We start from the raw sequence: 27533 nt of genomic DNA, 5'->3' as shown, positions 1-27533 counted from the left end.
CTTTTCTAATTAATCTTGTAATGTGAGGTACGTGGCACTACACACCTGGAGCCTCCTCTCGTTGTCCTTCGCCCTCAGCTCGGCCTGTCGAAGCAAAGTCATCGTCAGATTCATTTGCCTCCGTAATGCCGTGCTCTCCTGCGGTTAGGCTCAGGATTTGTACAGTCATGCACAGTTATAACACCAAAGTACATTCAACATTTTTTCAAATTGGATATTTCAATCGCGACAATTACATTTTGTTACATTTATCTACTGCTTTCACTGTATTACATCATACTGGATTACCTTGACACATATAAGATAAATAGCAAACTAATTCATATGTAAAAATAAATCCATAACTTAAACCAAACTTTTACAAGGTTAACGCATTATTTCTAAATAGATCATCATCATTACTGCTGCAGGACCTCCACTCTTGGACAGAGCATCTCCTATATATTTTAATAAAACCAGTTGAAAGCGGCCTGTATCACGCCTTACAAACTTGACAACGTCGTTTGTCCACCTTGTTCTCTTTGATTTCTACTTAAGAACATCAATACCCCAACTATTTGTTCTATACGCTAAATGGCATGTTCACTGCCAATTCAATTTGCCAAAACGCAGTGTTTGGACGATTTACTTCTACGGATATCTTCATTACTAACTCGATCTCGAATATAAAACAACCACCAGTACAACCTTCTTCATGACTCGAGCTATTTTCAATTGATACATAGCATAATTTGTTTCTGACTGTATCAAGAATAAATGTGACACACGCTATTTTATTTTAGCTAATAGGCACTCTAAAATTCAAGTAGATCATGGATGCACAGACCGCAACCCGCCGGTCGAATACTGGTGGCCCGCCGACAGCAAAAATAATACTCTCGTACATTCGAAAAATATTGAATTCTAACTATTATCAATTCTTCATTGTCTTTAATTACCTATACTTCTGGCGGTCGGCCCGCCATCAGTTCATGATTTGCCCGAGTGGCCCCCAGTCTTAATAAGTCTGTGCCACCATGAAGAAAACGGTATCTAAGTGGGTGAGAACTGAGACTTGGGATCGTAGGTCGCGATTTCGATTACAGGATACAATCTTATATAATTCACACTGCGCATTAAATATATAACATTGCCACTGCTTCCTAACAAGGAGGGTGAGCAGCAGCGTCATTTACGTACTATAATACCACACTGCGGCCGCCAATCCGAGTGTGGTTTATGGTATATCCTCCCGTACAAATCTTTGGAGGAGGTCTTTTTATAATTGACAGGACAGACACATGTACCTATTAATTTTATGTACATAATGATTAACAAACAGAACAGCGGTGCCATCTGTGTACCATAATACCACACCACGATCGCCAACCAGTCTGCCAAGCGTGGTTATTATGGTATAATACCGCAATAGATATTTTTGGCGAAAGCATTTATCATTCTGTAGTCTAAGTAGTGAAACAAATGCCCCAGAATTAATTTTCTTGAAAGCGATGCATAATATATTTTATTTGGCAACAATCAATAGAGAAATTATAAGACCAAAAGAACTGGCTGTAATACTAAAAAGACCTTGTGGTATTCCTAGTGTTAAAAGAAGTGTTTATTTATTCACGACTGTACATCGAAAAGGCAATAGTCCGAAGTAATACACGCATGTTTTTATTTATTACGTCCCCTTTTGGTTTTAAATCTTTTGTAGATTTACAATCGATTAATTAATTTTCAGGAGAGACAAAACAGAGAGAGAGACAAATATTGGTTATATCTCATAAATTTTGGCTGCATAAAGCATACATATTTTTAAGAACATAATTGTATGTATTCTTAGAATGCAAAAAAGGATTAGTTTTATTTACATCTATATTTTTTACTTATATCGCACATTTTTTATTTTTGTGCTTTACCTTGTTTATTTAAATAAAAAAAGAAAACTGTCTATCTCCGTCATTTTTGGAAAAAAATCGACAAGGTATATTGTAACTCGATTGCATATATTTAAAAACCCCGTTAAAAATTATGGAGGTAATTGTCATTTTATTCGGTGGAGGCAGCGGTATAATTGATATCGTAATTAGTTCTCCAAAATGAGTCGTATGTCTATAAAGATCACAGACGTCAAACTGACGCAACGGACATCCTACTAGCGTCAACATGTCTGGTCTTTTCTATTAAAATCAAAATAGTAGTGCACCCCGTGTTATATGAATCTAATTTAAAATGGTACATCTATACAAATAGATAAAAGTATCAGTTTGTAATATAAAATTAACCCCCTTTAAATACACGCATATGAATGTATATACGTTACAAATATATTATTACTTTAAAAAAATTGTCCGTCCGTTTGTTCCGGCTAATCTTTGAAATGTCTGAACCGATTTTGACGGGATTATACTGGCAGCTAGCCGATATAATAGGGAGTAACTTCACCCTTAATAGCCTAGAGTTCCAATTTTGATACCAATCTTTTAAACCGAATGTTCACATTACTATTGGTTTTTTATTTATAGATTGGCTGTACGAATTTTACTGTTGTATAATATTCTTTCCAACGAAATTTACTGAAATATATATTTTTCCTTCATCTAGACCCTCAAGCAAACACTGTAATATTAAAAAAAAATCACTTTCGTAAATCAGGCTATTACGGGTTAAGATTAGGGTTAGGATTTTAGATTTTTTTATAAATACAATGACACGCACAAAAATCAATACGAACCACGAGAACCAGTCGGGGGATAGCTCGTCGTCTATAATGAAATACGAAATTTAATTTTCATTAAAATGTAGTACAAATGTGGTTCAGCTAGCAAAATACATCGGACAACTATAATACATGTAGTATTATCTTTTACAATTACTATAGTATTATTAAAACTGCACCGCCGAATTTGAGAAGCACAGCGTGATGGTGGCTGATGTAAATAAAGCATGACCGTTTCCTTAACAGGCGACTCACGGAGTCGGTCGATATTTCCCCCTTCCCCTCCTGCCGTGCATACCCCAGGCGCGGTACAGTGGTTTAGGTACTACTAAAGTAAAATATATGAGCCGATTATAATCTTCGTGTATTAGAAATACTATATGACATGTTTTAATATCAAAATGATGAGATAAAGCGGCATATAAGGGCATAGTAATATAAAGACCACAATCATGACTGAGTCATGACCACCAAATATGAAATTGTATGTATCATCATCCAGTAAGCTAATGGAACGTACCACTTCACATTAGACCAGGGGTGAGCAACCTTTTTTGGTCGGAGGGCCGTAGTTTCAAAAACAGTGGGCCATGAAAAAAAAAGTATGTATTCAAGGTTCAAACCATGTTCTAAACGTAATTTATATTCGTAATCAACCGATTTACAACTAATTAGACACTTTTATTATCTTTAAAGCCTTGATTCTAGCATTTAAAAAAAAATACAAAAAAAATTAAAATTTACTTGCCTCGAGGGCCGCGGGATGCTCATCCCTGCATTAGACTAATTACTGGATTACACTAGCTACCATGTACTATTGACAAACAAGAACCAAAGTCGATGGTTTAGCAGTCAAAAGGGGAGTAGTGGTGGGATGTACTACAAGTACTGTTAGATATACACAGTCTAATCCCATTTATTCTCAAGGCCGCTCAAATTAGTAATTCAATTTTTAATGAGTTGACGTACTATTAAAGCCTTAGAGACGCTTCTGTCTTAATATCCAATGCACACACATAAGAGTATGTTGATAATAGACTTGCTGTCCTTCCTAGCTTAGCTAATGCCCCCGCAATATTGAGGGAATTTAGTAAAAAAAATTCCTTCATTGCTGACTTATAGAAGGAATATTCCGACCAAAATCAGTGTCCGTGTCTTAAGGTTCCAGAAATATCATGTTAAGTCAGTACATTGGTGGAAATCTCTTATAAATAAAGCCACGATTAATGTGTTCTTTGAAACTAATTCGAATCTACTATAAACAAAATTTCGTTATATTTTTAAAAATATACATGGGACAATTATATTTACCTTAAATCAAAATAATAATGACATTCAAGTAAAATGTTATTAATTTTCGAAATGTTGACGAAAAAGTTAGGTTAGGTTGGGTTAGGAAATTTAGGTTAAACGCTCGTTGTTATTTACAATTTCGTCGGGTCATTGAGCGCTCGCAAAGGCCTGGACCGCTTTATATAAGTCAAGGCTTGCATCGGAAACTTCAGCTACAACTATTCCATATTACATTACATTCAGGGGCCTCCAAATCTGTAATGAGATGATCTCGGCCAACACTCAAGGGTTTAAAATTCTGATTAGAGTATGCCTGAAACAAACCGTGTAGGCCGAACCAAAATACGATGGGTTGTATTATCGGAATATATACAACGAAATATGAGGCTACAAAGCCGATAGCTTAGATGGACGCTCCACGAAAAGGTTGGGTGTTTGGGTCCTTGGAATTGAAATCTAGGATTAGGCTGACGGTAAAATGCTTTTAGCATTCTCATTTGCCTGTGAAACGATCAAGTTGTAAGAGATAGAGTCCATGAAGTGATATGGCGTAAGAACTACTGAAAAGAAACCTAAAGCATTCTCATCCGTAAGTATCCGAGTATATCGAACCGCACACGATGTGTTGTATCAGACTGTGTAAACTAGTTCTATGAAAGGTTCAAGCAATAAGAGACAGCGAACGCCGTGGCGGTCGGGGTGGTGTGGGGTATGGTGGCGGTGTACCTGCTGGCGCCGGTCGTCATCGCGCGCGCGCTGCTCGGCCTGGCGGCGTTTGCGCTCCTCGTCGCGGCGCTCGCGCTGGGCCTGCGCGGCGGCGGCGTGTGCGCGCAGCTCGTCGAGCCGTTTCCTCTGCTCGGCCTCGCGCCGTTCGCGGGCCAGCCTCGACCGGTCTAGGGCCTCTGACGACACTGTCAAAAGAACACATTAGTCAATTTTTGTGTTACACAAACATACTGTCACCCCCAATACAAAGTCGCTCAACGAGCCACAGAAGTCTATGCTCGGAATTTCATAATCAGTATAAGAACAGAAGTAATCTACATAGCCCAGCGAATCGGAAAGTTGATGTGGCAATTGGCAGGCTACAAAACGCGCAAAACAAATGGTCGCTATGGTCTTTACTTGTGGATCTATTGACGTCCACCCACAAGAGAGATAGATATGATTAAGCTCAGCTCAGCTCTGCTTAAAGATAAAGGCGACTCCAATCTTATTAGAAATCTATAAAGGAGGTCTACACCCAGCAATGGATGTCCAACGGTAAATAATGATGAAGTTTTTCATGATATAGTTTTTAACTTAATATTCGAGTTAGTCATGTTATACAGAGCTATATGTGCGCGAAAGTCCACTTAATATAAATGTAACTATAAAACAGGTTAATTCAAATTATTTCAATTTTTATAGTACCGAAATATAACGAGGGAAGTCCCCACAATACAGGGGAGGAATAATTAAAATAATATGAAAACGTGTTATAAAGTACCATGTTATGGAAATATATTTTTGAACAAAAAGTATTGCAACCTTCATCAATGATTTAAAAACGGCATACGCAAGTCAATACACGTGTCACGTAAATCTTTTCCGGCGTATGAATTTTTTAACCGAAATATTGGGCTACCGAAATAGCCGTCCAAAGTTCATCGATCCGATTCTGAACGTAAAGTTCACGCGTCAGGCAGAGATCGTTGTATTAGGTTTAACTTATTAAAGGCATAAAATTAATTAAAAAAAATTGTTACAGCACTCTGCTATTACGTGGAATCGAAGTGAAAATATATAGATTTCGAAGTTTATAGATATTAGTTACAACCCAATAAACTTCTCCTAGGATTGAGGAATTTAAGGCGATTTTGTTTATCCACAGAAATATTTATAATCATTTAATAAACAGTGTTATCTAATATATAAAATTCTCGTGTCACGGTGTTCGAACTTGAACTCCTCTGAAACGGCTTGACCGACTTTTACCAAATTTTATATGCGTATTCAGTAGGTCTGAGAATCGGCTACTATCTATTTTCCGTACCCCTAAGTGTTAAGGGTGGTCCACCCCTAAATTATTTTTTTTTTATTTTTTAGCCAATTTTTTTGGTTTTTATTTTATTATGTTACAGCATACAAAAATACATACAACCCTAAATTTTCACCCCTGTACGATCAACTCTTATTTTTATTTGTTAAATAAAAATAAAAACTTAATTTTTTTTTGCAAAACAACGTTTGCGGGATCAGCTAGTTACAATATATAAAAACAAGCTATATAATCCTGGTTTTCGTCTTCAAAAATTTAATAAATCGTTTATGACAAGGTATACGCATGTACAATAAAATACTATAACTAATTTCAGACCTGCCCAAAAATTAAAAATAATGTTTTGAACAAAAATATATTATTCTATCCAACAATACTATACTGGTGTGGATTTAAATGTTGTCGATGCTCACTCAGGAAGCTAATTATTGTTGTGCATTATTTATATAACTATATGTGTAAAGAGCAACTATTGAATTTCTCGCCGGCTCTTGTCACAGAACTGCCTTCAGAGCTGGTGGTACCGTCATGTAGGACTGGCAACATTGACATTTTGATGATTCTAAAGTGCTTGTAACCGTTTATTTGAATAAAGAATCTTTTTGATTAGAATACAACGCATTATTAAAAATACTTTAAGTAGAGTAGACACAATTTTAGAACACTTTGTTATAAAATAATTAATGAGGGTAGTCGAATATTTGTAAGTCTTGTTGAAAAAGATATATTTTTATATAGACACAATTATTGTTACGCTATTAGTCTAATAAAGGAAGATTCTCCGTAACTCGCATTAGAAGTTGGTTATTATCTTCAATGCTGACGTCATTCAAATCAATACTGCATATGTTTTAATTGATAAAAGAAAAATATAGTGTCAGCCATCGATGACTGAGAGGAGGCTTAACAAGTTTGATTGTAGTAGAAAAAAACCATGACTTATGGTCATTCAACACTAGTGATCATAGCCATGAGTTAAGAAAAAAAAACACGAAAGGTCGAGTATATAAAAATGGCGACATAATAAAACTGATACTGACGTAGCTCGAAGAATTGCTAGTCTTAAGTTTGTAGTGGGCGGGCACATAGTACAACTGACAGCCGTTGGGGACAGGTTCTTGAGCGGCAGCCAAGAATCGGTACACGCAGCGTGGATAGGTTCTCCTTGGTGGACCGTCAACGCTGTGTATGGACAAGACTGATCATCTTGGTGACTTAGGAGAAGCTTGTCTTGCAATGAGCGTCTATCGGCTATGATGATGATATAATTTATTCCAGATCTACGTAGAAGTACATATTGCGTTATATATAAAGTAACGAACTCATCTACATCATAGCTTCTTAAACTTTTGTCATTCACGACCCCATTTATGATTGCGAGTTTCTTGACGACCCCATACAAATTTAAAAGAAAAATAAATTAATATTTTTGATGATTTATTTATTAGGTAACAATATACATATAAAAATATATAGCTTTAGAATTCGTTTCGAAACATACAAAATACTAAAATTCAAAATCGCACAAAAAATTATACCATTGTATTTATATTAGTTTAAAACTTTCAACAAATGCGTGTGTCTAGACGCTGCAAGTCCACAGTATTCCGAAAACTCTAGTGATGTTTTAAAATGGTATATATAAATATTTGGCATTAAAATCTCACGACCACAGAATTTTGCTTCGCGACCCCATTTGGGGTCGCGACCCATAGTTAAAGAAGCCCTGATCTACACTAATTGGATAGTAAGTCTAAAATAAATATCTTTGAAAGTATGACGTCATGTTTATAGCGCTGTTGACTAAGGAAACAGATGATGCTTCATACACAAGCTTGACGTGATTCATATGATGTCTCACTCTACAATCAACAGTTTTAGAGCGAGACCGGCGCCGGTCGTGTCCGACAAACATTATGCGACTAAATTGAGAACTACCCTCATTAACAAAATTGAACCAAGAATAATACAAATGATAAAAGGAATGAAAGATATTGTAGAGGAAAGAATTAAAGACACTGAGAAAGACGAAAGATGAGTATGGAACCTTACCCAACCAAGATTGAACGAGATGAGGAGTAGTAAAAATATTAGATAAAAATATGTCATCGTGGCGGTCTTTGAGGGAATTCTACGCCGTGCACCGCGTATCTATCAGCTGACGTGATGATTTACTTATTCTTTAATTCAAAGGATGAGTTTACCCTAAAGTAACGAAGCCTTGAAGTCCAATACGTGAAAAGGACAAAGTAGTATAAATAACAATCCACCACACGAGATACAGTATGGGCTAATGATGTCAACATTCTAATTTTCGACCTTGGGATATGCCGACATATTTTCTTTCACGAGTGAAAAGAATCTCAGTTGAATTCAAACAAATCAATGTCAAATTAAGCTTTTACGTGATGACATATCTCTACTGAGAGTAACGCTAGTGGAGTTCCTAAAGCATCTTGACAACAGTGCCAGATGAAACAAATTTGATAGAAATCATTCAATATCATGAACTTGAACTTCTCTATAACGATGTCCCTAAATTGAGGATCTAGTGAAGTTTAAAGGCCTTTTAATCTGACCAGTGCCGTGTTTTTGTGATCATGCACAAACGCCATTAATAAATTTTATGGTATTTATTTCTAAGGTATGTGGGAGTGAATCACGCAGGCGAATAATAGATGTAAATCTTTTTTCAAACACTTTAATTTTTTCACGTCTTACATAGTTGACATCAACCGCACGACCGCCATCTTACACGAGAATGACCTAATCCATTCATACTCTTCATTCATTCATCAATCAACCGCTCACTTCCTTTACTCTTACGTTCCGTTCCCACACTCGGTCATTAGCACTACTACAACTTACACTGGATCTTCGGTGTAAATTCTCCTTATATTTTTCATACAATTTAAGCTTCTCTTTTAATTCAGTATAAGTACTTACGCCGTATAACAAAATTTTGTTACTTTCGTGATCTGTGATGCCTTCTATTATGTATTGTATTGCGATATAATCCGCTAACTTTCCTCGTCTGCCTAATGCCTTCATTTCCAACATATAATCATAGCAATTTTCATCTTTTTGCTTCTTACGTTTGCTCATGATTTCGTGAATTTCTTTTGCATTTATAGTTTCCGGAAATTCTTTTCCTATAGCCGTCTTGAGTTCATCGTATGTTTTAAATGTTTTCTCGGAGCGCAACCACGCCGCTGCAGTCGAGATCAACGTCCGTCTTGCTAGTAATAATTTTTGAGCCGATGTTAAATAAAAGATTTCTGCGTTGTCCTCGATGTCTTGCGTCCATTTTGAAACTGGGTAAGTTGGGTCGGTTCCCGAGAATTTCTTTATGGAATCTTCCATGTATAGCAGGTTATGCTGTAATTTGCCTCTGGAGTCTCCTTCGCTCCCGTCTTCGGATGTCATTCTTCTTTATATTTAAATGGGTCGTACTCGTGGTGATTTCTTCGTTATGGAAAATGCGTCGTGTATTAGTCGTCTTCGTGTGGATGATGTGTGGCTAACTGCTGCTCGTTACAAACCTCGTTGATGTCGTTATGCGATGGGGGTTGAGGAATAAAATGCCGAAATATCGGCCGTCGTCGTCGTTAATATAACCTCAATCGCCTCGCCGTCGTTGAGTAATCTTACGCCGTACGCGCACTCCTGGTGTTTATTTCTATCCCGGACGAGCCCCCAAATTGTGGGAGTGAATCACGCAGGCGAATAATAGATGTAAATCTTTTTTCAAACACTTTAATTTTTTCACGTCTTACATAGTTGACATCAACCGCACGACCGCCATCTTACACGAGAATGACCTAATCCATTCATACTCTTCATTCATTCATCAATCAACCGCTCACTTCCTTTACTCTTACGTTCCGTTCCCACAGGTATATAATCTATTAAAATATTTTTTTCACGCTAGTAGGATTTTTTACTAGATTTTATAAGCAGAGTTTTGATATCACATAGATATGCAATATTATACTGTCTATTAAGATGACTGTACAAAGGTTAATTTTACGTAACCCCCGGGGGTTCCGTGGAGACCAGGCGGGGGTTCCCCGAAAGTAACAAAGGTAATACAATTTTAATGACACTACTAAACTCCACTTAGTAAAGGATAATCTGACGTCTTGAATTGTAACGGCGTCGTCGGGACAACTTTCCGGTACTTCGACGACCCAATTCTTTATTGATCATTACACTACGACTATAGTAGTCATAGTTTGGATAAAATAGTCACTTGCCGATGTGACTTGATTTGATAACTGACATAAGAATACAACTTTTAACAATTAAAACTAACATGTATATTTGTGAAAATAAAAAACACACTTATCTGCTGCAAATGGTATGTAGTTTTGATAACATTTTGAAAAAAAAAATTAATAGATTGCATAATATAATCCATTTATAAAATATTACATTAAAAGCATACTATTGAAACAAATTATGGGTTCCACAAAAGTGACTCCCCTAAAAGTTCCACTTAATAAAAAATAAGCGTCTTGTCTATGCTATAACATAACAAAAGAAACATTACAAAGACAGTTACATTGTAATATATTGCGCATATTCACAAATCTGCAAATCATATGGCCGGATGCCAAAAACGCTGCTCTGTGTGGCCGGAAGTTTTTTTTACGAAACCATTTAATATTTACATCCAACGCTTAGTAAGAATAAAAATTCTAATAGTAATATCTAACATATCGCTCCAAAGCGCTGGCAATGCTTTTTTTATTAATTCTAATTTGTATCGCTAGTTTTTTTTTACTATATTTTTTTTCCCTTTTACTAAGCGCAGACAGTTGGGAGAGGGTTGCCGCTATTTGATACGGATCTTTCTTCTCCCAGCAGCGAGGTACGACAGCGTTTTATAATTTTTAGAACTTTTCTTACACAATTTTCTCACAATGTAAATACAGCTAAAATTTATACATATTAACAATAAAATTTGTAAGTTTTACGCGCTGGCAATGCTACACGGCAATGTACCTACCATAACAGATCAACCTTATCTACGACTATGAGACTTCTAGCAGTCGAAATTTCGGTACAGTTAGTTTTTCACGGTGCCTCGTAAACATACTATCGTCCCCTATTTTATTTTATTTATTTTAATTATTGTAGAAACGTAGAAAATAATATATCTATTGTGGGGCCACTAGCAGTTTATGTTCTTCTTTTAAAGTTAGAGTCCAAGCTTCACAGCCATACATCAATATTGGTCGTATTACGGTTTTGTAGATACGGACTTTTGTACTTCTGCTTAGGAGCCTAGACACTAGAACCTTGTGAAGTGCTGCACTGCATCTCAGCGAGTTCTGGATACGGATATCGATCATGCGGAAGATCTTGGGACCAGCGAGAAATCAAGACGGATCTTGGAGGCTCCGAAAGAATGCCGATATTGAGATTTTAGTAGCACAGCCAAATATCATTGGCGAATATAAAGCTCAACGAATCCGCTGGCTTGGTCACTTGGAGCGAATGGGATCGGATCGGAGCGTGAAGGTAGCGTACCTGGAAAAACCGAGGGGGTCGAAGACCAGTTAGACCCAGGTATCGCTGGATCGATCGCGTTGAGGCAGACTTGCGCGAATTGAATGTCAACCAAAGGCAGATAACGCAAGATAGAGGAAAGTGGAAGTCTCTCGCTTCGGAGGCCAAGACCCACTTTGGGTCACTGAGCCAGCGGAGTAAGTAAGTATTGTGGGGCCACTGTAATAATATCGAGACCTTTAAACTGTTTTCTCAAAGAGATCCGTGATCCTTAATCTTCTTTTTGCTTCGGCTCTTTTGCAAAACATATTTTCAATACCCTCACCTCTATCTCAAAGCATCAATCCATAGGACATAATGCTGGAATAAAATTACTAAAATAAACTTTCCTTTGAAGATTGATGATGTTGTTTATTGGAAGATTAAAAAGACTAAACAATAAATTTAAATTAATTTGTAATCCTTTTGTAATTTCAATTAATTTCTTTGTTTTAAGGTGTCGAGTTAAACAGTGTAATCATTGTCATGTACATGTAAAATGTAAATACTACCATTGTTTAATTCCAAATAAGGTTTGAGAAAATATCTCGAATAAATAAAAAAAACCACCTTGACCAGTTAAAATGAAGAAATTAATGAATAAAAAAACTGAGTCATCTTACATAACAAGCTCTCGCTTGCAAGCAAGTTACTATATATGTAAAAAAAACACATGCACGAAAATTACTTCTGACGCATCCGGAGATTCGAAGTCGGATTAAAACTTGATATATCAATATCAAGTTTTAATCCGCGAGCAAAATAAAAACAAATATTTACATCACTCTTATTTTTGGACAAGGTGCTACTTTTCTTTTACAAAAAAGGAAGAAATATATATATATTTATATATATTTCTTCAATATATATATATATATATATATATATATATATATATATATATATATATATATGTGTGTGTGTGTGTGTGTGTATGTGTACGAGGTGTGTTCAAAAAGTATCGCGAATTTTGAATTTTCGCGGGTTACGTATATTCGAATTTCGATTTTTTTGTGGCGTTATGTTGGTACATAATCTCTCACTTATTTATGCTGACAAGTTCGGCCATTTTGAATGTTCAGTTAATAGTTAACAGCTGCTTTGCTTGTACGTGTTTTGGTTCTTCAGTTTTCAGAAGGCCGAGAAGATGTGAACGACGAAGAGCGTTTTTGAAAATACACAAAATTAACGATACTTTTTGAACCACCTCGTATATATATATATTTATATATATATATATATATATATATATATATTTATATATATATATATTTATATATATATATTTATATATATATATTTATATATATATATACATATATATATATATATATATATTTATGTATGTATGGTAGGCACACTTACTATATTTCCCTGTCGCAACGGCTTGTCGCATCCCAATATAAAATATTAAGTAATGTAACATATTTTAGGGTCATTACTTTGTCCAGGATTATCGTAAATAAGTGTAAATGATTTATATATATATATATATATATATATATATATATACACACACACATATATATATGTTTGGAATATCATTTGGCTCAGCCCAAACCATTTTAAAGCATATTCGGTGTTTCAAATGCGTCAAGTCTCGATTGGTCGATGTCATACTGCAATGGTTCTTTGAACTTCATTGCCAAAAACTATACTGATATCGTTCCGCAACCACCGTATTCGCATGATTTGGCTCCGTGCGACTTCTGGCTATTCAGCAAACTCAAAAGGTCAATCGGGGACGCCATTTTTATACGATTGAGATAAAAACCTAATCGAACAAGGTTTTGAAGGTTGTACCGGAAAAATACTAAGCGAACTATTACGAGGACTGAAAGAAGCGCTGGTAAAAGTGCTTTATATCAAACAAGGATTACTTTTAAGGGAATGAAACAAATTCACCTTACTTTTTGATCACAGTATTATAAATATGGACACACAAGGTATTCTTAAGGCGTAGTATGCAGGCCGCTTGCGATTGGTCTTATTTGAAATCTAAAGAGGAGACCTATGTTCAGTTGTGTACACCCAAGACGAAAATTAGTGCGATGATATATTGTCCTATAAATCAACGTCCAAAAAAAATCGGAGAAAGCACGTGCGCTTGCGTAATAAAGTTTTACAAGATATCTTTAGTTAGACCTTACTAATATTAGTTTGAAATCTAAACTTAAAAGTATATTATTAAATAAATCTTATTATACCATTCAAGTTTTTAGTTGATCGAGTGTGTGTAACATGGTTAGTAGACTACATGATTGATATTATAATGTACATGTAAACAATTGTTGAATTTCATTTAAAATAGCAACTGTTGAGTTTCAGACCTGATGATCTTCTCAACAGATCAGCACTCCGTGCTGGTGGTAGCTTACTGCTTATAATGTTAAAATAAACAACAATTCAAAAGCTCACGTATAATGCCCCTACTTGAATAATGATATTTTGAACTAACCTAAAAAAAAAATTAATAAATAAATTTGCAACGTAATTTTAGAAAAATTCCTGCGAGGTCCTCTTCAGAAATGGGCGCTGTACATCTGAAATAATGATAACAACGGTGTTTTTAAGATAAGCTCCATATATATATATATATATATATTATATATCGCCGTAAAAAATGAAGGAAATGATTTAAATATGCGCGTACGCAGGGTGATTTCGTTCGCGCCGCGATACAGTGTGGCGTGTCAGTGAAAGTACAGCTGCCGCGTGTTGTGATACAATTGTAAACGCTTTCAACGCCTACCTACAATTTCCATTTTACCGCATCCATTTTAACGACGTCTTTGTTGCTAATTTTCACACAAATGTTAAATATGAATAGGTAGTTATTTATTTAATGGAGTCAGGCGTTACCTCGCGGAAGTTCATCCTAAGTAAGAAAAGGACCAATCTTGGTCCTTTTCTTAATTAGGATGGACTTTCGCGAGGTAACGCCTAACTCCATTAAATATTTAAGATCAGCATGCCAAGCTGAACAGGCGCGTTTATACATCAAATTAAATATTGGTCCTTTTCTAACTTAGGTAGTTATTTACCCTCGAACAAGTCCAGCGACAGAGAACTGTGACAATCGAAGTCACTAGTTCGATTCCCGGGATACAATCTTATATAAATCAATCTGTATAGGATTGTCACTGCTAACAAAAAAGCTTCCAGTGTATAGGCAGCGAAGTCCTCTGCGTACTATAATACCACACGGCTATCGCACACCCGCCTGCCAAGTGTGGCGATTATCGTTATCGCCCATAGATATCGTAGAACACTACATACAATACAGCCTTACAATAGGTGTCCAAAATAATGCCTTGTCGTCATGCCGTATCGATTTATGTGATATGGCAAAATGAGAATCGAATGACCAAAATATATCAATGAGTAACCATTGACACTTCATGTCTTCCGTAAGACGTTCACCACTGGACAAAGAGTTTCCTCGTAGATTTCCATTAGGACCGTTTGGAGGCGGCCTGGTGCATACTGCACTCAAGAACCTGCGACATGAACAGCCCCAACGGCCATCTGTTACAAGGGCGATGTTCCCCGTCTACTGCCACGTCAGAAAAGCAATTATTCGAGCTAAAGCGGTAGTCTTGGTTCTTCTGATCTCCTTATTTTTGATTCGAGCTGACTCCGAGCAACCCCCCCACTGCTCTCTGGGTGAACTTGATCCTTCTTATGAGACCCGTAATAACATCCCTGTAGTGCCTTAATTACAACAAAGAACTTACTGTAATCGCTATTAAGCTATATAAAGAGTTTCACCACTCGTAGGTCAATGTATATGATTATATAACTATCAAACTACGCGATAAATTTATGTCTATAAATTCATGAAATTTATTAATTACACGCTCTGCCTAAAAACATATAACTGTATATCAAACTATATTCAAGATAAAGATGTTTGGAAATGAATTATTCCAAATTTTAAGTAAATTAAGTAAGAAAAGGACCAATATTTAGCCACTTCCACACATGCAGTGGTAGTCGTGCAACAAAGTGCACCGCCCGCCAGCCCGCTGACAATTGCGCATGCGGCAAACAATGCGAACTACACAACTGCCACCGTCAAATCACTCAACACGTGTTTCACCCCTCCACGGGGAATCTTCACGAGTTATGTTACACCGATTAGTGCCAAACACAGAGTCACCCTGATGACCCACTGACTTTCAAGTTCTCTGTAGGTAGCGCCTTACGAACTAATAAACTTAATTTTAACATTTGTAAATGATTGTAATTTTCTCATACAATAAATCTTTTTTGACTTTGACAAGATATCTTTTTGATGTCGGAAGGTTACTATTTGCTTAACCCGTCAAATGCCTATGGACATATCTGTCCAAACTCCCGGAGTACGTACGGGTTAGATCTGTCCGAAGTAAAGTAGGTTTACATTGTATCGAATCGCTTTAAAAATACAGTTAAACCCTTTAAGGCACGCTGGTATTCAAAATGTTCCACCTTTTTGATGCGTAACAACGCATGTTGGGACATTTATCGACCCACCTGGAAATATAGGAATAGTTGCGCGCTCATACATTTTTTTCTGAACTTTATTATTTGAAGTAATTGGCAACACCATTAGCAATTGTTAAAAATATACTCGATTGCGCTGGCAAGGTTTATCATCATATGACAGGTTCATCAAGTGTTGAAACCGAAAATTTTTAAGTAGTTAATAACAGAATTATCTTTTTTTACCTTTTTATATCATTGTATATCCTTATTAATAATAACACACCAGTTTTATTAAATTTTGAATGAAATAAAATTTCTGTGCAACATGGGTATTTTAATTTTCTAAAATTCCGTGCTTCAAAAGGTAAAATCGCTTGATCTGGATTGGATGCATTACAGACCACAGGATAAGCAATAACATTTCATTTATATTTTAAAAAATTCGTACCTGAAACTGACAGGCGCCATATCGCGGCACGCGACGTGTTAGGTGACATTAACAGTTTCTGCGAATGTGTTAGACGTCTAATTTAAAAGTCTCCAAAGATTTTACACTAATGCCTTTCTCTCAAGTCCTCCGAATTAGCATTAAAGCGATGTACGCAGTTATAAATGTTCTTCCGAAACAACCTTCACAAAACATTGTTTGTACGAATAACAACGAACGCGGGGAATGCCGACGTATGATCCGCTCGTGTCTACGATAACAAACCGGTTCCGCCGCATAGTTTTCAGCATAGCTTCACATATCCGTACGGTATTTAAATTTTTAATTCCCTAGATTTATTTTTAATATTTACAACCAGTTCGCATTCCAACGTCTTAATTATTTTAAAATGTCCAAATGAGAGACGATTTTTTAAAAATAAATGCTTCTGTTTTGTTTTTGTTCGGTAGATATTTACCGCATAAAAATCGCTTTAGTTACATATGACATGCGATAAATAAACACCTCAAAAGAAAATATACACTTAGAAAATATCTCGTTTTATTTAATGGAATCAGGCGTTACCTCGCAGAAGTCCATCCCAAGTAACAAAGTACACGACTACCACTGCATGTGCGGAAGTGGCCAAATATTGGTCTTTCTCTTACCTAGGATGGACTTCCGCAAGGTAACGCCTGATTCTATTAAATAACTTGTGTCTAGATTGAAGAGAACAAGTTGCACACAATTTTGTTTTTCAAAACAAGTAATCAACAGTTTGCAATAAAGCGAGTCCGTCATATCTCTCTTTACATCTATAAAACAAATAAAATGTAAATATTTTTGTAATATTAAAATAAGCGCTTATTTTACCACGTACATTTAATATACATAGAGTAAATATACAAAATTTTTTTTTTTTTTAATTTTTTCCTATATGTTTGTTCCGGCTAATTTCTGCAACGGCTGGACCGATTTTGACCAGATATATACTGGTAGGTAGCTGAATCAATAAGGACTAACTTAGGCTACTGTTATTAAAAAAATTACTAAATATACAAATTTCTTTTTTTGTGTAATTCCACACGAAGTAGCGGGTAAAGCTAGTTGTAAATAAAAATCTAATTCCGCAGAGCGTTAACAAGTATTATTGTGACCCAGTTTCGGGCGCGGCATAGCTGGAGCAATTACTGGGCACTCGGCGTCTTAATTATCAAGGGCACGGACGCGAGCATCGTTCTTTGTCGATCTTTATTTCATTACACCATTCATTATCGCTCGAATTTAAACAGGAAGTTACGTGTTACATTTGTTACTTGTTTTAAATTAATCCAAACACCTGATAAACGAAGTCATTGACAATTATTATCATCTATTTAAAAATAATTGAATATATATATGATGGAAGTGATAAGAAAAGGAAGCTAATAATAACATATTTTAAAAATCAGTGACGACTCTCTCGCCTGTTTAACGTTCAACGTTCCCAAACGCGAAACTAAACGACACCCTTATGTCATTCCTTCACGCACACTTCTTGTAATACACGACACGACCCCGCATTGGAAATATCGGGCTGGTTATGTCGGATTTATGTAACATTATACAAGTCAACAACTATCCTAGTTTCATTGCACTACTGTGTGTCTACCTCTGGGATAAAGTGAGACAGCAACACATACGTTTTTGATATAGCATGTTAGCGCTTATTTGCATTTGTGTATATATATACATATCGGCGTGACGGTATATACGTCACCGGGTCATTATTTTTACCCCACAAATAACAACACACCAGCTTCTATTGTATGAAGTTGATGCTATTATCGTTTGGGCTTTTACCGCTTCATCGGAACAGAGTTCTTGGAACAGAAGGGTCTGAACTATTCAAAAATTTAAATTAGGCTATCGTATTTCAGTTTGCACAAAGGCAGCAGCGAGGACCACTCAGCAATTAAAGGTAGGATACTGATCCTACCTCGGATCGCCCTCGCTGTTCGAGGCTTGGGAGGGAGTCCACCCTCTTTCACGCATCGGTTTGTAAAATAAAGGTTTCTAAATATAGGATTTGACGAAAACGGTGAATATATTGGGAGAACCAGAAAGTAAAGTCTTTTCTGTCGACATATACAGAAAAACCGATTGATTTTTACCGCACCGGCATTGAAAATTTGTATACTAGATGGCAAAAGGTTGTTGATTAGAAATAAGAACTTGTTAAAGATGTAGTCGTGTGAATTTAACTTATGAAAGCAACATTACTTTATGGTCCCCGTAATATATTGCTATAATAGAAGATTACATTATTCAAATTGATATTTCGTTACATATAAAACTAATGATAATTAAAATTGTAAATCTCACGTAGACATCTAAACCAATAAATGCATATAAAAATTACACATGTGCGGTGGTCAAGACAGGTGAGAAAGACGTCAGTGTACTCGTGATTTTGTATATTATCTGCTAATTCAAACATACATAAAACTTATGTGTCTTCCTATCTTGTAGAATATTTTAGTGGTGTTAGATTTTGTAAGGTCGTTAAGTATATACTATATATATACACTATGTTACGATTCACACTATTGTAGTCTTCAAACCACGTAAAAATATATATGACAACGAACAAATACTTGTCAAGGAAGAAAAGTATTATTCAATTAGTTCAACAAAATTTGTTTAATATTTCGTTTCCCAAAGAAAAGATAAAAGTACTTATAAAGGGTAGTTCACGTGTACAAAAAAATACATATTCACAAACAAATGAACATAAATATACATAGACATACATATATCCGTATATAATATATACTCTTATTATAAAAAAGGTTTAATACATATTATAAATATAATACAATAATAAATAAAAACATCTAACTGACTTCGATCAGTATTGGTTCGATCGCACTTGCCTCAGAAAGAAGCAAGAAGAAAAAGAAATGAACTGAAATTGTATAAGTCCCCATAGATATATTTGGAGGAAGGCTATGTCTGAAAATGGGCATCTATGGGGTGAAACAACGACGATGATAGAGGCATATGTTTAAATGTCTTACATCTGAAATTATGATACGTATTGGCTAGTAACATTTGTTAAAACGAGGATATAAAAAGTAAAACGGTTTCTTATTCCGTTATACCAAAATAATACATGCATTCGAATGTTTAGAGCCAGCTAAATCGACGCGAGGCGCGAGTGAAATTTTAAATTTAATGGATATGCGGAGCAAGGTCGGTTTCGCCCGCTCACGATTCGATCAGCTTTTCTCGGCGCCGGCAAGTTTTTGCCGCACGCACACTCGACGCTCGTGTATAAAAAGTTTCATGACTAAAATAAATCGACTATAAACTTCAGTCGTTAATTTCACCGCCGGAATATACAGACAGATTTACCGATAACTGTTTCAATATACAAATTCAACATCCGGAAATTCACAAGTTTAGGTTATATCGTACACCAGGGGTGGCCAGACCGCGACTCGCGAGCGACACGCGGCTCCTTGAACGATTATTTTTGTCTCAGATTGATTATCTAATTATTTCAATATTTTAATCTATATAACCTATGTCAGCTCCTGGGAAATTGTGTGAATAATTATTACAATTATTCCACCGTAAAATTAACGAAATCGAAACACCGATCATAATTAACTAACCGGCATTTTAAGTATTATTAAGAGTGCTGCCCATATACGTGTATATCTATCTAACTTCAATACACAAATTTTGTACTTTTGTCATATATCAGTCAAAAAAATCATTTACGTGTTTTAAAGGCGTATTAAACTGCAACACGCGAAATATTTCAAATATCGAATAATGGCACGATCTATCAAACAGATTGGTCTCCCGTATCACCATAAATCTCCGATGAAAACTTCGTTAAAACTAACCTAACCAACAACATAACCTATAAAATTTAAACTGGTCTAAATGTACTGTTTTCGATCTACCCTACAAAAACATCATCATATCAGCTAAAAGACGGCTACTGCAAAGCCACCGGTCTTTCGCTGCACGCGTTAACCGACTTTTCGCGACCATAACTATGTAGTCCATGGTTGCACAAACTTATTAAGACTAGGGGCCATTTGGCCAAATCATGAACTGATAGCAGGCCGACCGCCAGAAGTATAAGTAATTAATTTTTTTGGTTTTATTCTGGAATACAATTCCATATTTTTCGAATGTACGAGAGTATTATTTTTGCTGTCGGCGGGTCACCAGTATTCGACCGGCGGGCCGCGGTCTGTGCATCCATGGTGTAGTCTGTCCACATAGTGGATCCCACCCACCCACGTTGCGTCTATCCGTCTAACATTAGCATTTGAAACTAACTTAATTTTCTTCTAACGAAGATTTTCATTGCAACATTGACACATTTATAAATGGGCATAAGCATTAAGTTAACCTCTGCACGTGGGCACAAATGAACACGCCAAACGCTCAATATTTCTGTCCGTAGGATTTAAGGTTATATTCCAAATTCAATCGCCGCCCACGTGCGACCATAATCGTCTGGTAATTATTTCGTTACATGATAATGTAATAATCACTTTAATTTCATAGCAAAAGAGTTGCAAATGCATTGGAAAGGAAAACTTGAACTAACATAAGGTTCCGTCTAGATTGTCATATAAAGCTTATAAGAGATTTTATAACATCCAATGTATGGCCACATACAGCAGAACAGATAGCCTCTGGGACCTTAAGGTTTTGAAGAGGAGATCACGCACCGGCAAGCGTGACGAAGAACAGCCGCCCACAAGGAGAACTGATGTCTGAAGAAACTCGACAGCGTTGACTTTGGCAAGAATTTTTTATGGCCCGCTAATATCGAGGACTTCTAGTTCCCTTATCTTATTTCAGGTACAGGGCTATTACATTTTTTCATTTTGCATTTTTTTCTTCACGCTCTCACATCCTTCACGAATTCTCTTTCTTCCTTCTTTCATCTTTCAAATTTTCTCTTCAAAATCTTTCATTTACCCATCTCTTTCCGACCATTCGCAATATATTTTTAAAGATTCGTATGAAAAAGAAGATAGCATGTTTAACATGTGGCTAAAAGTTCTACGCTTTCCTAGCCGATCCATGGTTTCCGTTCCAGAACCTTCAGGTCCATCGTTCACCTGTCATCAGTTCTGCGCGCTGCAATCTGCCTACTGCCAGTTCAACTTATCAATCCGAAAGGCCATGGACTGTCAATGGCGCCCAAATGGTATTTGCAGATTCTGCATGTTTGAAGTAGCAGAGCGCATAGTGTTCCTAGTCTAAAGCATCTTTTAAAGTAGCGAGCCTGCAGGGATTCCTTGGGAAGCCTTGGTTCGGGCCGCTTCATACTATTTTACCGGAGTGACTAGGGTCAAGGGCCATTACGATGGACCTAGGCTTTGGATGTCACTCGTCGGCAATACCTGCTTAACTTGGCTGGTTATATCGCCTGGCTAATATCACCACTACCACTTCAGAAAGAGTTAGCGCTGGGTGAAGTGGCGAAAGATACTCCAGCAACGTTTCTTTTTAGTTTGATGGGGGTTTCGTCACTCCTGTGATAGATGATCTGACTTGTCAGTTGGTTATAGAATGGCTGTTGCTAAGCCAGTTACCTTTGTTCATCTTAGGATAGATCCTCATTTCTGAGGAAATTTCTCGTGAGGAAATCCCTGCCTAGCGTTCTCCATGACCTATTGAGTCACTGAGACAGTAATATTTTAATGACTATTAGATATTCAGAATAACAAAACTGATAATTTATTGTTATTTATCTGTAATACTTAAATATTAGCCCGCACACACAAACGCCAACGCCATAAACCGTTAATACGACAATAAACCTTTTATCTTCGTTCTTTAAGAAAACAAAAAACTTATACCTAACCTACCTTGAATCCAATTATCTTTATCGCCGCACATAACGGGTTCTTTCGTTTTAATTCAAAGTATACAATATTAACTAAACAAACAGGTCTGAGAGAAAAAGGACAAACAAAATGCGATAGGAACTGAATACGAGGACGGTGACCCAAGGGCAGATAAACTTCTTTTTCATCTAGACATGATTTTTGCGAAGTCAGAAGAATAGGAGACCGTATACCATGAAGTCATGGAGAAAATAAAAATAAAAATATGAAATAAGTTAGAGAAGAATGAATAAATGACATCAAAAGTGAAAAAAGCTGACAACGCAAATAAATATAAAAAAAAAATTGTAAAAAAGTAATCGTGTGCCCTAGACAGCGGAAGTACGAGTGGCCTCCACAAATGGGGGCCATAGGTAAACAACTAATATACTTTTCCTTACTACTTACTACTTTTCCTAACTTTTTACATTTCATCCATCATGCCATTTCATTCCATTTTCCCTCTTTTTCGATGACTTTCATGCATCATCTCGTTTGTCAGTTTTTACAACTTTTATTTTTATTTTATTTTACAATATTTAATTTATGTACATATTTTCATTGCTCACTTTTGTTTTATTTTATTTACATTTTCTTAGATAAAATGTAAAAAAAAATTACTCGAGTTAGTAATAAATGTAAGATGTGAGTGTCCTTGACACTAATGAGAGGGAAAAAAAAATTGATATAGTATACAGTGGAATGTAAAAAGATAGAATAAGAAGTCTAATTAAATATAATAACTAATTAAGCTTAAGGAAACCGATCATGGTAAACAAAAGAGAAATTAAAATAAAATTGAAAATGGAAAATCCAATGAAAAACATGAATCGTTAATGTAAACCCTATGCGATCTGACGGTAGAGGTTTTATATATGGCTGATAAAAAAAATATACATTGGGTCATAAGGCGCGGCGTGGACAAAGTCGCCAATAGGTGCTGAATGGAGTCATCGAGGCTATCTTTGTGGAAACCTTACAGTAATCTTTTTTATTTGAGACAGGAGCCATAGAAAGATACTCCAGTACCTAGTGTTTATACACGCGAGGACAGGTCCTTAGGATTGTTGTATGAAAAGTAAACCTCCGTTCATTTGCGAATGTACTAGTTATTCATACGCGACCTACTGCGTCATTTCAAAGGCACGAGTGTTGCCTATGTGAGGTGCGCTCCTGAAAAGCAAGTGAATTGACACTTGCATTTTAAATAACGCAAAAATAACATATATTACAAATTAGAGTAATGGTATACTAGCAGAAAGACCAAACCACGGGGTTAGTATGAAGAATAAAGGTCCTTAAGTGTTAATTTAAATAATCATTTACATAAATTCATTGATTTTATATTGAGCATTGAATAAAATAATGACCAAACCATTGATAATTAGTAGGGCGTCCATACATTAAGTGTTCTGCTACCCGTGTGCTATATGTCGGATACAAGAGTGTCGCGCGGAAAGAAAAAAATAAATTTATATTTTACAATTTGTCATTATACATGTTTTGTACTTGAGATACAGTGGCGCGTCACATTCACTCGTATCTCGAATTCAGCTGTGTGCCGCGAAATTCCAAGAATGATTTTAGTGTGCTCTAGATGAGAAAAGGTTGCGAAGTACTTTATTAATTGAAACATAAGTTAAATAAGAAAAGGACCAATATTTAGCCACTTCCGCACATGCAGTGGTAGTCGTGCAACAAAGTGCACCGCTCGTCAGCCCGGTGATAAATGCGAATGCGGCAAAAAATGCGAATTACACAACTGCCACCGTCAAATCACTCAACACGCGCTTCACCACGGGGCATCCTCAGGACGTCCACACCGATCAGTGCCAAACACAGATCCGGTACACAGAGACTGTCTGCGGAAGTGGCTAAATATTGGTCCTTTTCTTACTTAGGACGGACTTCCGCAAGGTAGCGCCTGATTCCAGTAAATACATAAGTTAAAGTTAAGTAAAGCTATAACCAACCTTTCAACATATTTATTCGAATTCACAAAATGCTTTACTTAACTGAAAAATATAGGCGTAATAAAATTCAACTAAAGTACAAGCGTCATCATACGCAGTTTTACATTCTTAACGATCACATGATCGCTCACCTAGTGACGTCACGGATACAAAAAGGTGGAGGTTATAAAAGCATTTGTTGATTGTCAAAGATCAATCGGCGTCTATAGCTCCGCATCTATAGGTCTTCGCGGTCGATGTGAGAAATAAATAATAAAATCAAAAATCGTAATCGCAAGACGAAAGAAGCCATACACAAGCAATGCGCAAAGACGTTTCGCCCACTCGAAAGTAAAAAGGAATTATTTATAGAATTATAAACAAGGCAATGTTATTGAAAGTGGATTAAAATCAACTAGATATACTATGATAGACTATGGCATCGCCCTGTGGCATTTGAACAGTCTGGTAGTATGAGGGAGCAGGGCGCGTATGGTGGTGGAGCCTTAAACCTTATTTCGTAACAAAGCTTGTTGGCTTGCTTGGAAGCCTCTGATCGGGCCGCTACATAGTAAAATGCCATCAGATTAGGAGGTCGCAGAGCTTTTTAATCGCTTAGATCCATCGCCTACGGCAACTTTTTGTAACGATGCCGTCGCTTGTTAGTAGTATTTACAAAGCTATGCTACATCGCAACGGAGAGAGAACGAAGGGTTGGCGCGTGATTTCAGAACCGAGCATCAGTGCAAGATTATTAGTATTTTATACAGTGTTACATATCTAATAAGTAATATCTTCATTAAACGGATGGTAAAAATACCGCAATGTATGAAGACGAAGGTTTTTGACCAATGCGTTGCCTGTGATATGTTCCACTTATGACGTGTCCTATAAGGTTCAAGGTCAACCAGAGCAGGCTATTCTTGAAGTTTCGCAGAAGTAAGAAAAGTACCAATATTTAGCCACTTCCGCACATGCAGTGGTAGTCGTGCAATGAAATGCACCGCCCGCCAGCCCGCTGATAAATGCGTATGCGGCAAACAATGCGAATCACACAACCGCCACCACCAAATTACTCAACACGTGTTTCACCCCTCCACGGGGCATCTTCAGGAGTTATGTTACACCGATTAGTGCCAAGCACAGAGTCTCTGTATTTGGCACTAATCGGTGTAACGCCTGATTCCATTAAATGTTTCGCAGAAGAACCAAGATCACCGACGTAGCTCCAAGAATTGCTCTTAAGTGGCAATAGGCGGGGCGGGGGAAAAGGTTCTCGAGTAGCCACCACGAACTGGTAGACGTGGCCAGTAAACCAGTGTAGACACCCACTAGTTGAACCGACGGCATTTATATTATACATTCTATAATATTGCCTCGATAGAGTCCACCTTTGAACTGTAGCGATAGCAGGTATTTTTGTGTCTATCCCTATTACTAAATCGTATTTGTATCGCATTTACATCGCTACTTGATCATGGTTATGTGAACGAGGGCGTATCGCTTCGCAACTATATCGACTCAGACGCGCAACAAAATCGCTACAAAATCACCGTCGCCGTGAACGAAAGGCCTTAGTCGGACGCTCTATAGATCAGCTAAATTCAACTTGCGGCACGCTGAACTATTATGGGCCATCTGGAATTTAATTAGCGCTGACCGACAAGATCCTATTATTGATATAAATTGTCAAAATTACATCCAATGAATCACATCATAGTTACTCAATTTGTAACAATTTAAAAAATCCAAGAACTTTTAATTTTTTTCTGCGACCAGCAATAGTTCACACTGACATGCCATATGTCTAGGCAAACATATATATAAGAGATCTCATTCATATTTTCTATAAATTGGCCAATAGTTTGCAAAAGGTTCTCATAAAAAAATTGCGCTGTTGTTATAAAAATTTCAGAATCAAATATTAGAAAGAATTAAAGAACATTTTACTTATTTTGATTTGCAGCCAATTTATATAGGAGATTTAATTCATCTTTTTCTAAAAATCCAAAATCAAAATCCGAAAAGTATAACATCATTGGCTCCCGCTGACAGTTCACTGTGAACATCGCGCGGTTGACAGGTTTATGTCATCGTTTGACAGCTACAACGATTTTTCCACGTTTAATGAATAAATAGGGTCACATGTGAAATATATTACATCAATTTATTTTTTTCTATTGGAATGCGACCTATAGCTTCTGGCAGTACAAAGTCTGGAGGGAGAGATGGTATTCTACATCTTGTTGAAGTTATCCTGCTGGAAGCCTATTGTCTATGTCAAGCTGTAGACATTTAACGGCTAAAGTGATGCTAAATATCTTTATTTTCAGTTCAGTGGGCCCCTCTTGTGTTAGTGAAGCATGGTCAATATATATAAAAATCTGTATATAAAAGTTAGCAGTGTGTTTTTTTTACAATTAAAAAAGCAATACCCAGACAATAATCTAGTGTTCTAAGAACCGATATAAGTAATGAACACAAAAATAAATTAAAGAAATAAAAACACTACTGTAAACGAGATCTAAATTCAAACGAGGCTAGTTTTTACATGTAATTGTCACCTTTAGCACAATAGCATTAGAGGTCAATGCGCCGTGAAGGCCAGACGGTAGACTTGCGCGGAACGGGTTCCAAGTATCCTTGGGGCCGATGAATCACTGATAAATTATGCACGCAATGCCAACATCACTTTCTTGAGAATAGAAATTGCGAGCTCAGCGCTCAGATGTTCCAGCGCTTGTACGGATAATTGAAATGTCATGTTCAGACGATGATGGAGAGAGAAAAAAGATAAATTAGAGACGTGCAGATAGATATACACAGCAAACATTAAAATACTTAACTATATATTTGTCTATCAATATTTAAGGGAGATCGCGAAAACTCCGGCAGTTTAAGTGTCAACAATACTAACAAATATTCCTCCATACTCGAAAATTATTTTTAACTATCAATCGATGTTAAAAACACTGACCATGTTTAGATGTGTGAGCAGATATAGATATATATATATATGTATATATATGTACATATATATACATATGTATATATATGTATTTATATATATATGAATTTAATCATTTTCTTTACACAGGGGCCCCGAGGGGGAGTGAATCTATCATTACTATAATTTTATTTATGTATGTCTATGCGCGTCTAATAATATGTCATAATGTAAATAAAA

The 27533-nt window shown here is 36.4% G+C and overlaps 1 protein-coding gene across 8 annotated transcripts in view; it reads right to left on the bottom strand.

Annotated features, from left to right (window-relative positions):
* The window catches only part of LOC137920126 (ensconsin-like), an 87527-nt gene that overhangs the window by 52434 nt on the left and 7560 nt on the right, over positions 1-27533 (bottom strand). For 7 of the 8 annotated variants that reach the window (XM_068763353.1, XM_068763354.1, XM_068763360.1 and 4 more), the window contains exons 2-3: positions 4724-4908; positions 46-84 (exon numbers count right to left, since the gene is read on the bottom strand). In XM_068763353.1, coding sequence (XP_068619454.1) covers positions 46-84; positions 4724-4908 — 224 coding nt within the window. The remainder of the gene's footprint in view (positions 1-45; positions 85-4723; positions 4909-27533) is intronic. The other variant, XM_068763356.1, reaches the window with a different exon arrangement.

This window comes from Battus philenor, unplaced genomic scaffold (genome assembly GCF_028537555.1).
Source record: "Battus philenor isolate CCGP_79_NKW_IND1 unplaced genomic scaffold, ilBatPhil1.0.hap1 SCAF_18, whole genome shotgun sequence".
In the NCBI taxonomy this organism is placed as follows: domain Eukaryota; kingdom Metazoa; phylum Arthropoda; class Insecta; order Lepidoptera; family Papilionidae; genus Battus; species Battus philenor.
Note: the sequence above shows the minus strand (reverse complement) of the source record. Positions and strands in the feature narration are given on the sequence as shown.